Raw genomic sequence first — 15,226 nt, forward strand, 5'->3', positions numbered from 1 at the left:
GAAACAACCATGGAGTCTCAAACATGCAAACACTAACGTAATCTTATAATATAAAAAGTAATTATTATTTAAGTGTCTATGGAAATAAATGTTAAAATTTATAACAATCAAAACTGAACATCCATTGAAAATCATAAAGTACATAAAATTATTTTATACCTGTTTACCTTTTCTTATTTTTCCTTTTCCCCTTATAATAACTATTATAACTATTCTTTATTGTATTTTATTCTTCCTTCTTTTTTCGTTTACTCCTATTTACACAGACGAGGTAAGAAACAATACAAAAAAAATTATCCATCCTAATCGAATATACCAACAAAAGCACAAAACTTTAAAAATGTGTAATTCTTCCGTAACGTTCAGGTTTTAACCAGAAATTATCCCTCGTAATCAAAGTGCACATTTAGAATCTCCAATGGTGATTTAAGCACATTATTTACCATCCGTTTTTGCAAAAATTTCGTAGAAACATTAAATTTCCGATACATAGCTGAAAGAGATTTAGGAATCGCTCCTCTAGAACCTATGGCAACACGTTTACATTTTACCATCCTGAAAATATTTTCTTCACTGATCATACTTTTTTGTTTTCTCTTCTATTCCTTTATCTTCCAGATCATCCTCCTCAAATCGAATAGTTACGTCTAATATAAATCGATCATTACCTTTCCCCACAATTGGGTTTGGCTTAAATTTTCAAGAGGGTATATTGAATTCAAGCTCTATATTTCTACAAGTAACTTTTCATTTCCATAGTAATTTAGAAAATATTTTGTGACAGTAAAGGAATGATACTAAATTTAACAACAATATTACCATGTACGGAATTAAACACAATATTTTTTATGCTTAACTGGTTTCTTAATTTTGTTTTCATAAAATTTTCTGATTTAAAATATCATTGCCTTGTAGGACTGAAATGAGGAAGACTCAATAGACACCAAATAAACACTCAAAATAGCAGACATATCTAATATTTGGAATCAGTACGTATTTTCCTTCCCATATAGAGTTACAATTTACTTTCATAAAAGACCAATGTGAGTATAATTTTATAAATATTTAAAATACAACAAGTAAAAATTCTTGATAATTGAAAATTGAATATCTGCCCTCTATAGTAGTATAAAATATTAATAATTTATTTGCTAAATAATTGAATAACTCACAGATAAAACAACCTAGTAATAATAAATATAGATATCAACTTGTATATCTGTCTGCTGCACTATACCAAAACAAATTATAACTCGTTTAGTTCATGTAAGTTATTATATTTTAAAAGTATTTAAATTGGTTTTTGCAGGTGGGCCCGCATAAGTATCGTTACGACACTGATGGAAGCTCCTCAGTTTGTGGCAGGTGATCTGCCAACATTGGCAAATACGTACCTTTGATAGTGATACAATAGTGCCATTGAACAAAGTATCTTTTTAAACTTTATTTAAACAAAAAGCACATCATTTGATTAGAAAATAAGAGTGAATGTTAAACGATTTGTCTTAAAAGTTTAGATCACAATAAGTCCTATACGTCTCTATAGTGACCGCGACGACTCGTGAAAATTGAGCTCTGCACGAATCATAGAACTGCTTTTTTTCAATTGTGATGCATCGGAAGCATTCGGTTCGAATCGTGCAGTTGCCTTTCGAACGTACACTTTAGAGAAAGTGAAATAGCTGAAGTGCACCAACAACGTTGTCAAACTTAGAAGACATGACAAACGAGCGAAAAAGAACAGCACTTATAGAACTATAATATGGACATTAACAATTGTTCGAATTAAACAGTAACAATAATATTAGCATTAATATAAAATAAGTCAACAACAATAACAAAAAACGAAACTTAGCGGCATCCCGACAACACTGCACTTTCAGGAGATGTTCTCCATATAGTTCGAGATATGACGCTAGCAAAATTTTGTGGGAGGGAGTTGACGACTGAGACACCCTCACTTTCTATTGAAAGGTGAAATTGGTAAATCTGGGTCAAGCTTCACGACTCCTCGCGATCATTATAATACAATAGAAACATTAAGAAACGTTTGCATGTTTTACAATATATCAAGTACATACTTGAAATCACTCATTTAAATAAAAAAGTAAAAGCACTTAATAATCATATATTTTTAATCAATTACGTTTCTCTTTGATTATTTTCTAACTCTTTCCTATTCTGTTTCTAGTCTCTATAGTACTACTTTATTTACCTGAAAATAAGTATTTACATTCTTCGTAATGTAAATACATAATTTTGAAGTAAAACTCAGTAAACACACTTCATCTTAGCCGAAATGCTTAATTAAATATTTAATCTTATTTCTACGATTTAATATTTTTACTTAACACGTACAAGATATATGGTAGGAAGATATATGTACCTGAATATCTAGCAGCTTCTCCCAGGAAGGAGTGATAAAATATAAGACACCTGTGATAGAGCCTTCTTGTAGAAGCCCTGTTATTAATAGTGTGAAGAGGATGATGTATGGAAATGTTGCTGCAAAATACACAACCTGTAAGGTAGAATAATAAATAATTAATTGAGAAACTAAATAACTATGAAAGTAGGCTTAAGTGTAAATATAACATCCTAATAAATATATAAGGCAAATTAAATAATAATAATAAAAAAAACATCCGAGTGAAATAGATCATTCTTTTGCTTTTTGTAAGGTATTTACATTTTAAGGTATAAGGAAATAGCTTACAATTTTTGAATGTATGTATTGAATGTACAGAATACAATGAACTCTGGATAATTTGCACCGAAAGAGACGAAGTCGAAGTTACGAAATGTCTGCCATATTGAAGTGAAATCAGTAAATTATATTTATAAAGAATTAAAATTAACATATTAATATTTTATTGACAGTAATAGTATATGCTTTAATATTAGGTAATCAAATATAGCATTCACACATGTGAAACAAATTATACTCGACTTCTAACTTTTCAATTTAGCACAGCGCATAAACTTGAAGGAAGAGTCGGAGATACTACGTTGCAATATCTCCACCGATACTGGTCAGGGTTGACAAGGTAATTTACTCAATACGTATTGTTTACGTAAATTACACATCATTTACTAGTAATTTACGTCACGTAGAAAACTAGGCTTATACAATAATGTAAAAAAATTCTTATTATTATTATTAAAACTAAAACCATTCAAAAGCTGATTTGTCTCCTTTGGATGATAAATATAAAGTAATAATAAAGTGATAGATACTAATTGATGATAATGTAGCTATGCGTTATTTGATTGGAATTTTCAGCGTTCCTATTCAGCATGAGAGCTCTCGCTTAGTTGCGATATAGTTGTTCTTGCTGCCCAGTGATTTATTTGTGGATTTTGTAGAAGGGGGGATATTTATGAAAGATTGCGTTCCGTATAACAGAACAACTATAAAGTCAGGTTGGGACAACGTTATTTTTAAACCTATCTACTTTGAAATTATTTTACTAGTTTCATAGCCAGTCCCCAAGTTCATAATTTTTTCATTAAAAAAACAATTTTATGATAAATATTGGTAGGGACGTTAGATAAAATTTGGTTAGGTAGATGAGATCACATTCGTTACTTGCCTTGCTACTTTTCGTCCTACTGCTGAGAACAAGTGTGCAGCATCCAGCAAAAGCTGCAACCTGCATAACTTGTCATAATAAGTGTCGCACTCCTACGTAAAACTGTCTTATTATGACAAATAATTCATTAGTCCATTCTTATTAGGTATTTGAAGACGAAATTTATTGCTCGAATAATAAATACTACAAAAGTTAAGAGTTTACCTTTTGCATAATAGTGATAAGTGCACATACACTTGAATCTAATTTTATTAAATAGAAGGGGAAAGACGATGCTAAATGTCATTCTTCATACCATAAATAAGTTTTAGTACCAGTAGAATTAATAGTACTGTCACACCGTACCTCACTTTAGAATAGTGAAGCAATAGAAGATTGGTTTAAATCGGACACCGTCTTTTTCCCAGTTGATTTGTCGGTAGCAGCATGGTGTCCACTTTTTATCCAGTTGGTGACATACTTTTCTACATTGAAAGAAGTCTCGTAATGTCTGGTAGATTCGTTTTTTTTTTTTTTTTTTTTTTTTTTACAGATAAAGGGTTTTTAGCGTCAGTGTGCTGTAAGTTTATGCTGGAAAAGCCTCTCCCACACTATGCAGAAGAAACTAGAAAAACAATTATTTCATGTTAATATTTTGTAGATTTGGTCCAATATTAGGAGATTCTCTCGGAATGCTGCAGAATTTTGGCTGTATTATCAGAGGAAAATTTTATTTCATTTTAATTTTCATTACTTCTTTGTCGCCGTATAACTTCTTGCAGACAATTGTTCTGACCACTTGGATTGTAGCAAAACCTCGACCCTACTAAACGTTTCGTTAGGAAAGCAAGACCGTATATTATCTGACAGAATTGCAATCTGTTTTGCTGGTACTTCTTAAGAGAACTGTCTAAGAGTTTTGTAAGACTGGGACTCCACAAAACTGACCAGTTTCTTCAAACTGACGTTGTAATTCTTCCATGAACATGCCATCATTGTCTTGCAACGCTTCCAGTACACGTGCAATTGTTTCAATTTTGCTTATTGCCTGTACAGTACAAGGGATGCTGACCTTTCTTGTAGAAACAGGCTAAGGACATCTAGAGGTTCTAGCACATCTCGGATCATGGACATTTCATAAACAAAGGCCCAAAAATATTGCACGCTGTTCAAAACTTGTCTGCAAATTTGTAGAAGCTTCTCGAAAGTGTTTCACTAGCGCAGGGTAGGACTTCCACAATGCTTCTACTGAACGATATGAACAGCCTCACCACCGTACATCAAAAACTTTAGTAATATTATAGAAGCGAATACTTAGTTCTCCTGATATTAATTCGATTTCTCGTGTTCTACGGGGATATTGAGTAAACACCGTGTAATCGTTCTACGACGTTTTGAAAATGAACCATATATGAAACCGTATTAACAACGTTGTGAACAACCAGTTCTATCTTCTCACTCGTGTAGTAAAACACGAGTAAATTGGCGTCTAATTCTCGCTGCAGTAAAGGGATAACATCATTCATTCCGCCTTGCATGTTACTGGCGCTCACAGACAAACTGCCATAAGTCTTTCCCGTAATATTGTTTTGGAAAGATTCATACGTTCACATAATCACGGAATCACAAACCTCTCTGCCTGTTATTGCCTGTAACTCAAATAATCCTAAAATTATATTGATACATACATGATTAACTACAGTACGGATATACACAATGAGAACATGAGACGCAATGGAGGATTCATCCACCATTAGCTCGAAGGGTTAAACGGAACGCACAAGGTACTCAGTCAGCTTGCCTTCATTTCTGTAGCTAAAAGTAAATAATATTTGCACATGTAACATACGAGTAAAGAACTTGTCCGAGGTCCATTAAATTTATTTCTTGTAATTTAATACGATGTGGGAGCACCGTAAACGATAGACGATTTTGGACAATAACGTAGACAGTCCTAAATATCGTAGCTGTGTTTTTAACACGAATTTCAATCACAATTTTCCACCTGTTTTTTGGATTTGCCATTGAAACCTATATTTCTTCCCTATCCCTTTGTTCACATATTGACATATGAACATTTTTTGTGTGCAATAGACTTTTCGTGGTCAAAAATTTTATAAAAACGTTTCTTTGATGCTTTTGCAATAATATCGTTGCACCATACACTTTGTACATTTATTCTTCCTTCTGTATGAATACCGAAATAAAATTAAATCTTCAAGTTTTACGTCCCACGTTTATGCCGGTTCGGCTAAAGGAGATGGTGATGATGAAAAATGAATGAAATGGTGGAATGAAGAAAGTGGAAGGAAACAGAAGAATCCCGAGAAAACTCACGCACTGTATCAATACCGAGTTTACAAACGGAAGCACATATAATACACACAACGCGATGTCATTAGTATTTTATTTAACACCTAGCCACGTCGTTTAATTTTTCCAGCTTGCAAATTGTTTTTGATCTCATATTGAAGAGAACAAGCCACTGGGGCTAGAAATAACCTTACCATTATTAACACTAGGTCCCGAATCATTTTCATTTTTCTGATGAGATGTCTCTAATGTGATTTCGGACGTTGCACTATCTTCAAAGCCTATTACTTTGTGTGTTGGAATTACTTGCCTCATCGTCAGGAGCTTTTCTTTTGTTAAAGTATAGTCTAATATCCATTTCCTTTTGTTCTTTTTAACGTGCTTGTCAACGAAAAAGATACCAATTCACAACTGCTATGACTGCTCACTGATTACTGAAAACGTTGTTTTTTTTATTACTGTGCTACTCAGATTAATAATGATAAGTAGTGATGGCAGTTGAAAGAATTTTTCTTCGGGAAGCAATTCTATAAACAAGACCAACACAGCTCGTGACAATAAACATACTGAAAAAATGAATTATTGTACTTTAAAACAGATTGTATAGCCTAAGAAAGGGGGAAAATATCTTCCCAGGCTGGGAAGACTGAATTAAATCTAGAGACAGGGAAGTCAAACTTAGAAGGGGGGAAATTCCCAGGCTTCCCTGGCTACAAATAAATCCCTGTTGCTGTCTTAAAAAGAAAGGGAGATGATTTATGTCCCTGCAAAGTCTGAAAAGTTAGTATAATATGTGAATTGGATTTAATGAAAGTTATGGATGTCAAATGGAAGAAATAAAATCAAGAAGTGCCTGTGGGAAACCATTATAAAGTATATAACTCCAACTATTCCATGTCTTAAACGTTTTTGGTCACCAGCTTAAAATAACACAATCGTTAGTAGTAATCCAGAAAATTCTCTTGTAGACTGTCTGCGCTTTATTCTTACCAACTATTTATCACAGGAAACTACAAACTTCAAGAGTTGCCACATTTCTTACATTATTGATGCGGGTTAAAACTTTAAACTCTTGTTCCAATTATAAGGAAATTTACGTGAAATAAAATCTTAGTCGTGTTATTTGTATTTACGTGCTTTTCATTTTCAAGTTATGAATTTATTTTTTAAAAATAAAATGCTTTCAAAATGTATGTACTTAGTTACAAACAAGGAAATAAACACTTGAAATAATTCTATTTGTTTTAGTTTCATTTCTCAAATATTTTATGAATTCAAGACCACATCCAGGAAGGAAAGTTTTTGCGAAAGTCTACAAAAGACAAGAACTCTCATTAGAGAAACTCAGAATGCTGTTTTATTCAAACTTTGGAACTTCGTAGTAAGAATGAAAGTATGTCAATATGATTCTCCCATTCTTACTTCATGTTAAAGTATTTCTTAAAATTAATGTAAATTGTATCATGTGAAAACATATTTATATTGAATGAAATCTAAAATCGAAATATCTATAAAAATATTACTTACTTTTCCGGAAGTTTTAATGCCTTTCACAAGGCATAGGACGACCACTACCCATGAAAAAAGGAGGCACAATGCTAAATCCCACTTTACATTTCCAACATCTTCAATACCATCTGTTAAATTCAGAACATACTTTCTGAAATAAAGAACACGAAACATTTACATATAGGTACTTGTAAGAATATTTGTTTTGATATTGCATATATTATGATAATAAAAAGTGTAGACAATTTGAATTAAACTTTTAAATTTCTTTGCAAAATTACTGTGAAGACTAAATTACAGCATTATTTTTAATTGAGAATATATTTTAGAATTGTCTATGCAACAAAGCGGATATAAAATACTAAATTAAATAAAATTTATTGGGAAAATATGAATACATTGACATAATAATTAAAAACATAACATGTTTATACTTACTCCCAGAATTGCAGACTTGCTGTTTGTTTGGTCGAACTATTAGTTACTGAATGGTTTTTTGTACTCGTAACTGTTGAATTTGAACCACTGGAATTGTGCGCCTGGAACAATGAGTTTTCTAAATTGAAATTTCAGCACAATACATTTAGTTGGAAGTGAAATCTATTTATATCCATAGTGGCTAATCTTTATTGTTATTCATTTTATTGTTGGCTCTTTAAATTGGAATATATATATATATAGTTATAAGATAAATTCAGAGTATCAAAGATGTTATACTTTTTAATTTCAAATTTAACAAGAGTTCGGTAATAATAATCAACTTACAGTATTAATTTAAATAAATAAATCTCTAATATTGGATCATTATGTATAAGTTCCACAACAATTCTGCAAATAAGAAATATAGCAACTTGTAGATATAATTGACGACTATTTAAGAAAAGAGAAAACGTTTGTCCACTCATTGTACGGTACTGTGTTTTATTAAACACACAAGTAATGCATTCTCATTTTACTCAGTTTCCTAGTAATATTATATCTAAAATGAAATGAAATGAAATATTTAAGTTTTACGTCACACGTATATGCCAGCTAGACGCTGATGATGAGAAATGAATGAAAATGGTGGAATGAAGAAAGTGGTGGAAAATGGAAGAACCTCGAGAAAACCCCCACACACGGTGTTTGTTTACTACAAAACTCATTTGACGCGAGCTGGGATCGAACCAAGGACCCCATGCACCAGAGGTGAACGCTCTACCACTGAGCCATTGCAGTCCCGTATCATATCTAATGTACAATGTCTTATTGTTAAGTAGTTTTGCGATTCTCTACACTACCTCTTGTATGTTCTTAAAAATAAATTGAAAATTGTAGCTTTTAAAATTACGTAAGCACTCACTTAAATACGAAAAATATACTGATTAAGTTGCATTTTTTCAACGTGGCATTTGTATTAAATAATAGAGATTTCTATTTTTCTTCTTAAGTGAAACGAATGTGTTTCATTTTTCTACAATTATACTTTTCGAATGAAACAAATAGATCCTAAATACAAGTGAATAATGATGAAAATCTAATCATTGAATGATCTGAAAGTCTACGTAGAAATCGTTGTCTTTTTCCGCTACAAATTTAAAAAAAAATGATGATAAAAAGGAAATTAGTAGGAGGAAACGGAACAAAACCAGAATAAAATTCCAAAATTTGCAACTTTCTATATTGTTAAGTAATGAAATATTTGAACCACTTAACTTTAATTTTTAATAACTTCCATTTCTTTTCTTATTGCTGCTTGCCAATATGATTTTTAAAATTGACATTAAAAGTAATATTTCATTTAATAAATATTTTTTCTTGGAGCATATTCCTAAATTATTTCTTTCAATATTCAAGACATAAGAAAAACGAAAGATAGAACACAATGATTATAACACAGTAGCCAGAAATAACAAATTAATCAATCTGGAAAATATCACTGGAGTTTTAACTTTTCCTAGATTAAATCCAACCTTTTCTGATTTTTCCATCTCTACTTCTTTTACACTTCCCCATGCTTCTCTCCTCGTAACTTATTAATCAAAAAGTAGTTCAATATTTTATTCATCAAAAGTAATCCTACTCCAAGATTCTAGTATGTGAAAGAGATGTTAAAGACCTATCAGAACCATTGGAACTATACATATAATATAAATTATATTAACATAGAGACTTTCAACCCTTCCCAGTTCGTAAATATATAAGTTAAAATATTTTTATATATCGAATAGTCCGAAGTTAAGTTCAGAAGTAATATTAATTTTACAGACACATTGACAGACATATATTATGTATTTACTATGAAGTTACAAAATATCCATAAAGCTCCGCAAGTCTAGTGGGGATTGAATTTACTGAACTCTCCGTGAGTCATATCATACATGACTTGTTAATTATTTCAATTCTCAATAATTCTGATCTTTAGGCTAGTAGAAACTACACAAATTTATGTTTATGTATTTTTTTTAAAATATAAAATTTTATTTTCGGATATTATCTTCTTATTGGCATTTTACAATTAATTACATGAATTGCAAGCGTAAAATTTACATATTTGTCTGTAGTTTCGCATCCGTACGTTTATACTATATTTCAGAAGTTAAATGTAGTTGAAGAAAGTTCATTTTCCCCAAACGCTTGTAAAAAAAAAAAAAAAAAAAAAAAAGTTACGTAAACATGCATTCTAAATTCCGAAATTGTAAAATGCATTAAGAAAGTGTTTTATTTTCTCCTTCATAATAATTTATATATGAGCATTGCAAAGCAAATATAATGTTTTGAGAAAATATACTGCGGTTTTCTATTGTTCTTGAAATAATATGAATCATTCTCTTTCCCGCAAGAAACAGAACAAATATTCCAACTTTCAAAATGTGTAATGTTCTATTTCTTCCACTCGCACCCGCCGCGAGTTAGAAAAACGGAAAGTGAGATTGTAATTACATTGAACATAAGGACAAGGGCTAAAAGTCAGCTCTATGTCAACAAGCGAACGCTAAAACAAGTCAAGCCAGAACACGTAATAGGAGTAAACATCAAGAGTCGTGACTTACGTTATGTTGCCTAATCTCTCATGGATATCAATCAGGATTACAGACTCCATATTAAAATAACTAAAATTTGTATTCGGTCATTACTCATTCTTATACAAAAATAAATGTTCGTACTTTTTAAAAAAATATATTTTTCTTCGTATTCTTTGGAAAGGCTCGTGACTTTATAACTACATTATAGAGTCGCTCTTGTTAACAGCATATAGTTTTCCATGTATCTTTGAGTAGCAGTACAAATGGTGAATTTTGATTTTGATCATGTCCATGTATTCTTTTTACGTATGTTCAAAATTGATAAAAATACATTCATTAATATACGTATGTAATGCAAAATAAGACTTAAGATACACAATTTTGTAGAGCTCACTAGAAAATTGTATCATATGTACATTGTTTACCTATTTTAATATGTCTGTTAAGAATTATATGCGTGGAATGACTATTTTTGCCTATTTATTGTCTTAAAAATTAAAGAATTTAAAATAAAAGTGTGAAGTAGTCACATCATAAAACACCTAAATATGTAATTTCTGAAAACATTATACCAGCAGTGGAGAAGAGATGACACAAGTAGAATATTCAATACTTTTCATTATTTCCTCTAATTACTTGTGTTCATTATAATACAATATTAATATAGGTAATTTTCGAAACAGCTCCACTCTTGAATTTAATTTAGTTATTTAATAATTAAAAGGCATAAACAAGAAAAAAAGAAATGATCATTTGAACATTTCTTTGATTCTATCGAACCAGCTCAAGAAATCGATATAACAACTACTACGTTTATTTGTGGTAGATAAACACCGTTTACGTGGGTTTTCTCGAGATTCTCCAATTCCCTCTTACATTCTCATTAAGCCAATTCTTTCACAATTGTTCACTTTTATTAATCATTCTTCTCTTTTAGCCTAAAGGGCATAATCATAGGATCCTTATAGCTTTTTTTATTTTTACTCTAAATATACATTATTATTATTATTATTATTATTATTATTATTATTATTATTATTATTATTATTATTAATTATTAATAATAATTATTATTAAATTTTTGTACTCTAAAATAAAGATCTACAGATAAAGATCGTTTAAGATGGAATAATTTTAATCTTACTCTTATTGAAAGCCTTCTCTGGAAGCTTTGTTTGACCCAACACTTCCATAAAGTAAAAACATGATATTGTTTGAATTTGTAACTGAATAATGATGTGTATCTAAGTTACTACGATTCACTATTTGCTCTGACATTATGTTTCGGATTATTATTGCATTTTAAAGTATCTTCTTTATAGTGTTATACTTTTGAAATTTATTTTATAATGTATTATAAAACAAAAGTTTCTATACAAATAAAAATATTACATTGATTCTCCCAAATTTTAAAAGACAGTATTGCCTCCAAAATCTAAATATTCTAGAACTTGAACAACTTGGAATTCGAACGGAAAATTGGAACGAAGTTTGCTTAAGAGTTTGAACGATGCTTTGGAATCAGAACGGGCAGCATGTTGTTTGTTTATAAATATATGGGTCCTTTTCCCCTGCGTTCGGACTACTTCTACGCTTTGACATTCGTTTGTTGTCGGGAGCTTTAATGAAAGCCTAGTATGATTTTCGCTGCTAATTTTATGTTTTTGTGTTTGTTGCACTTTATTTTACCTCAAATATGGCTTAAATAATTTAACCTTAAAATATGGTACATTTACTTGTAAAATCATTTCGAAAATTTAAATTTGTGGGACGTAGGAAAATATTAATTCAGTTTTTACTATTTTAAACAGGAAAAAATGTATTGGAATAAGCAAGATTTGGAACCCCCATAGTGTTACTAACTGGTCGGAAATACTGCTATTGTTTTGACTAAGGCCGGTGACCGTTACAAACTTCTTGATAACGCCTTTATGATAAATATTTTGAAATCTGTAATCCAGAATAAAACTTCGAACATAGACATTCTTTAACAGTGCCCTTACAAATACAAATTTCCGTTGTATTATACATTAAGCGATATATCTTTTTAATGTATGGCAGTTTTTTTATATTTAACGTATGAAATTTGATAACAATTAGATTTTAGCAATTTCTGAGAGCAATTGCATCTAGTTCAATGTATAAATTTAAAAAGTAATTTTCATTCTAAATCTAAAACTGTCACCTTTTACTATCTATCAATGATTAATATATTGTGTTCACCTGTTTAGATAATTTTAAAGAGACGACAGGAATTGTGTCAGGGAAAATTTGAAATTTACTTGTAAGGAATTTTATACATTTGTTGAGAGTGAAAAAGGACTTCTTAAAGCAATTTCCTGTAGTTGAAGTATAAGTTTAAGGAGTCAATTTCATTTTTTAAATCCAAAATTGTCATGTAAGGATTAATACACCATTCTTAATCTGTTTCGATAATTGCAAAGAAGTGGCAGTTACTGGTAGATACAATAAAATGATCAATACCGACTTCAGTTTCTCATTTTTAACACAATGTATCTATTAAGCTTATTAGTGAATGTACTAAGGATATGCAAAATACGTGTGCTAATGCACTTTTCTTCACGTGCATTCCCATAGGTGGGGTGGAACGGAGATTCTTCACACTGGGATTTATATCATATTGAATTTTGAGGGGTGCTGGTAATTTTATTTTCCAGAGTTGGCAACCCCAAACTAAAACGGAATTCAAGAACGGATTAAGTTCGGTTCCAAGGTATCACTACTACTACTTATAATAATAATAATAATAATAATAATAATAATAATAATAATAATAATAATAATAATAATAATAATAATAATAATAATAATAATAATAATAATAATAATAATAATACTGTAATAATAATCCATGTAACGTGGGTTCCTGTCACCAAGGCATGGCGCATCCTCAGGTTGCGGATCGAGGAGAAGGCCTCTAGATATAAGTTAGCCGCGAATATACTGAATAAACAGTCGCGGACAGACGACTAGGAGTGGTCCTCCAGCTTGGGGGTTTGGGTAAGGCTAACAACCTCATTCTGTAAAAATAAAAATAAAAAATAAAAAGGAACTTGTTCAAGAACATTCACAAAAGCCTCGGACAAGGACTGATAACTTGGCACGACTTCAGCAAAAGAAAATGGACATTAGATTTGGAACATGGAATATTAGAAGTCTTTATAGGGCAGGCGCGTTAAGATTCGTAACGAGTGAGTTAGAGAAATACAGGATGGACCTAGTAGGAGTTCGGGAAGTTAGGTGGGAAAGAAATGGATCTGTGAATTCCGGAAATTTTACGTTCTTTTACAGGAAGGAAATAAAAATCACTAATTAGGAACAGGGTTTTTCGTTCACAAACGAATATTACCAGCAATTAAGCGGGCTGAATTTGTTACTGACAGACTTTCTTTTATTACACTTAAGGGTTGGTGGTGTGATATTATTGTTTTAAATGTACATGCCCCAATAGAATATAAGGATGACGATATAAAAGACAGTTTTTACGAAGAAGAGGAATGGATATTTGACCAACTCCCGGGATACCATATGAAAATTCTATTAGGGGATTTCAATGTGAAAGTAGGATGAGAGGATATTTTCAAACCGATTATAGGAAACGAAAGTCTGCATAAGGAAAGTAATGACAACGGTGTTAGACTCGTGAACTTTGCAACATCCAAAAACCTAATTGTGAAGAATACGAAATTCCCACATCGTGACGTTCACAAATACACTTGGACCTCATCAGACGGAAAAAACACATAATCAAATTGATCACGTTTTAGTAGATAGAAGACAATCTAAAATAATGATGTCCGGTCGTTTAAAGGAGCTGATTGTGACACTGATCACTACCTGGTAGCAGCGATAATAAGAGAGAGATTATCGTTGAATAAAGGAAATATTCAATGTCCGAAAACGGAGAGATTTAATTTAAAGGAATTAGATGTGAGGCAGTTAAGAGAGGAGAAGTTTCGAATAGATTCTCGGCTTTAGAAGATTCGGAGTGCACTAGTCTTGACGATACTTGGATTGAAATTAGAGATAGTATTAAAATTTCAGCGAAAGAAAAATTGGGACACGCGGAAATAGGTAGGAACAAACTATGGTTCGACCAGGAATGCATTAAACTAGCAGAGAAGGGAAAACAGGCAAAATCACGTTGGCTACAAAATCCGAATGAAATAACTATACAAAATTTCGTAGACATCAGGCGGGAAACTTCCAAAACTTTTAGAACAAAGAAACGTAGAAAGATTTTTCGAAAGGTAAAATTAAGAAACTTGAAGAGAATAGTAAAAATAAAACATTCGGGACATGTATCAAGGGATCAACGAATTTAAGAATGGCTATCAGCCTCGTGCTTATGTATTAAAGAAAGCTGATGGAACAGTTCTCACTGATATGGATAGCATCTTAAATAGATGGAAAGATTTCTTTGACGATTTGCTTAACACGCAACCAAAAACTAAGGAGATACACACCGCAGAACCGTATATTCCAGAACCCAACCGAATAGAAGTAGAAACCTTATAAAGAAATTAAAGAAACACAAATCTCCGAGTGTAGACGAAATTCTGGCTGAGTTAATTATAGCTGGAGGCGAAAAATTGTGGAACAAGATACACAAACTCATTCTCCTTATCTGGAACAAGGAAGAATTGCCACAAGAGTGGAAAGAATCAATCATTTTTCCAATTCACAAGAAAGGCGACAAAACTGACTGTAATAATTATCGAGGCATTTCTCTTCTGCCAACATCCTATAAAATTCTTTCAAATATTCTATTTGCAAGATTGACGCCATACGCAAATGTAATTATTG

General features: G+C 31.4%; 1 protein-coding gene across 1 annotated transcript in view; it reads right to left on the minus strand.

The window, feature by feature from the left end:
- LOC145690531 (sodium-dependent proline transporter-like) overlaps window positions 1-15,226 on the minus strand; it is a 527,499-nt gene that overhangs the window by 68,486 nt on the left and 443,787 nt on the right. The window contains exons 6-8 of the mRNA XM_081765492.1: window positions 7,833-7,933; window positions 7,413-7,545; window positions 2,387-2,521 (exon numbers count right to left, since the gene is read on the minus strand). Of these exons, the coding sequence (XP_081621618.1) occupies window positions 2,387-2,521; window positions 7,413-7,545; window positions 7,833-7,933 (369 nt within the window). The remainder of the gene's footprint in view (window positions 1-2,386; window positions 2,522-7,412; window positions 7,546-7,832; window positions 7,934-15,226) is intronic.

The sequence above is a fragment of the Thermobia domestica genome, chromosome 7 (assembly GCF_964235325.1).
Source record: "Thermobia domestica chromosome 7, izTheDome1.hap1.1, whole genome shotgun sequence".
Lineage (NCBI taxonomy): Eukaryota > Metazoa > Arthropoda > Insecta > Zygentoma > Lepismatidae > Thermobia > Thermobia domestica.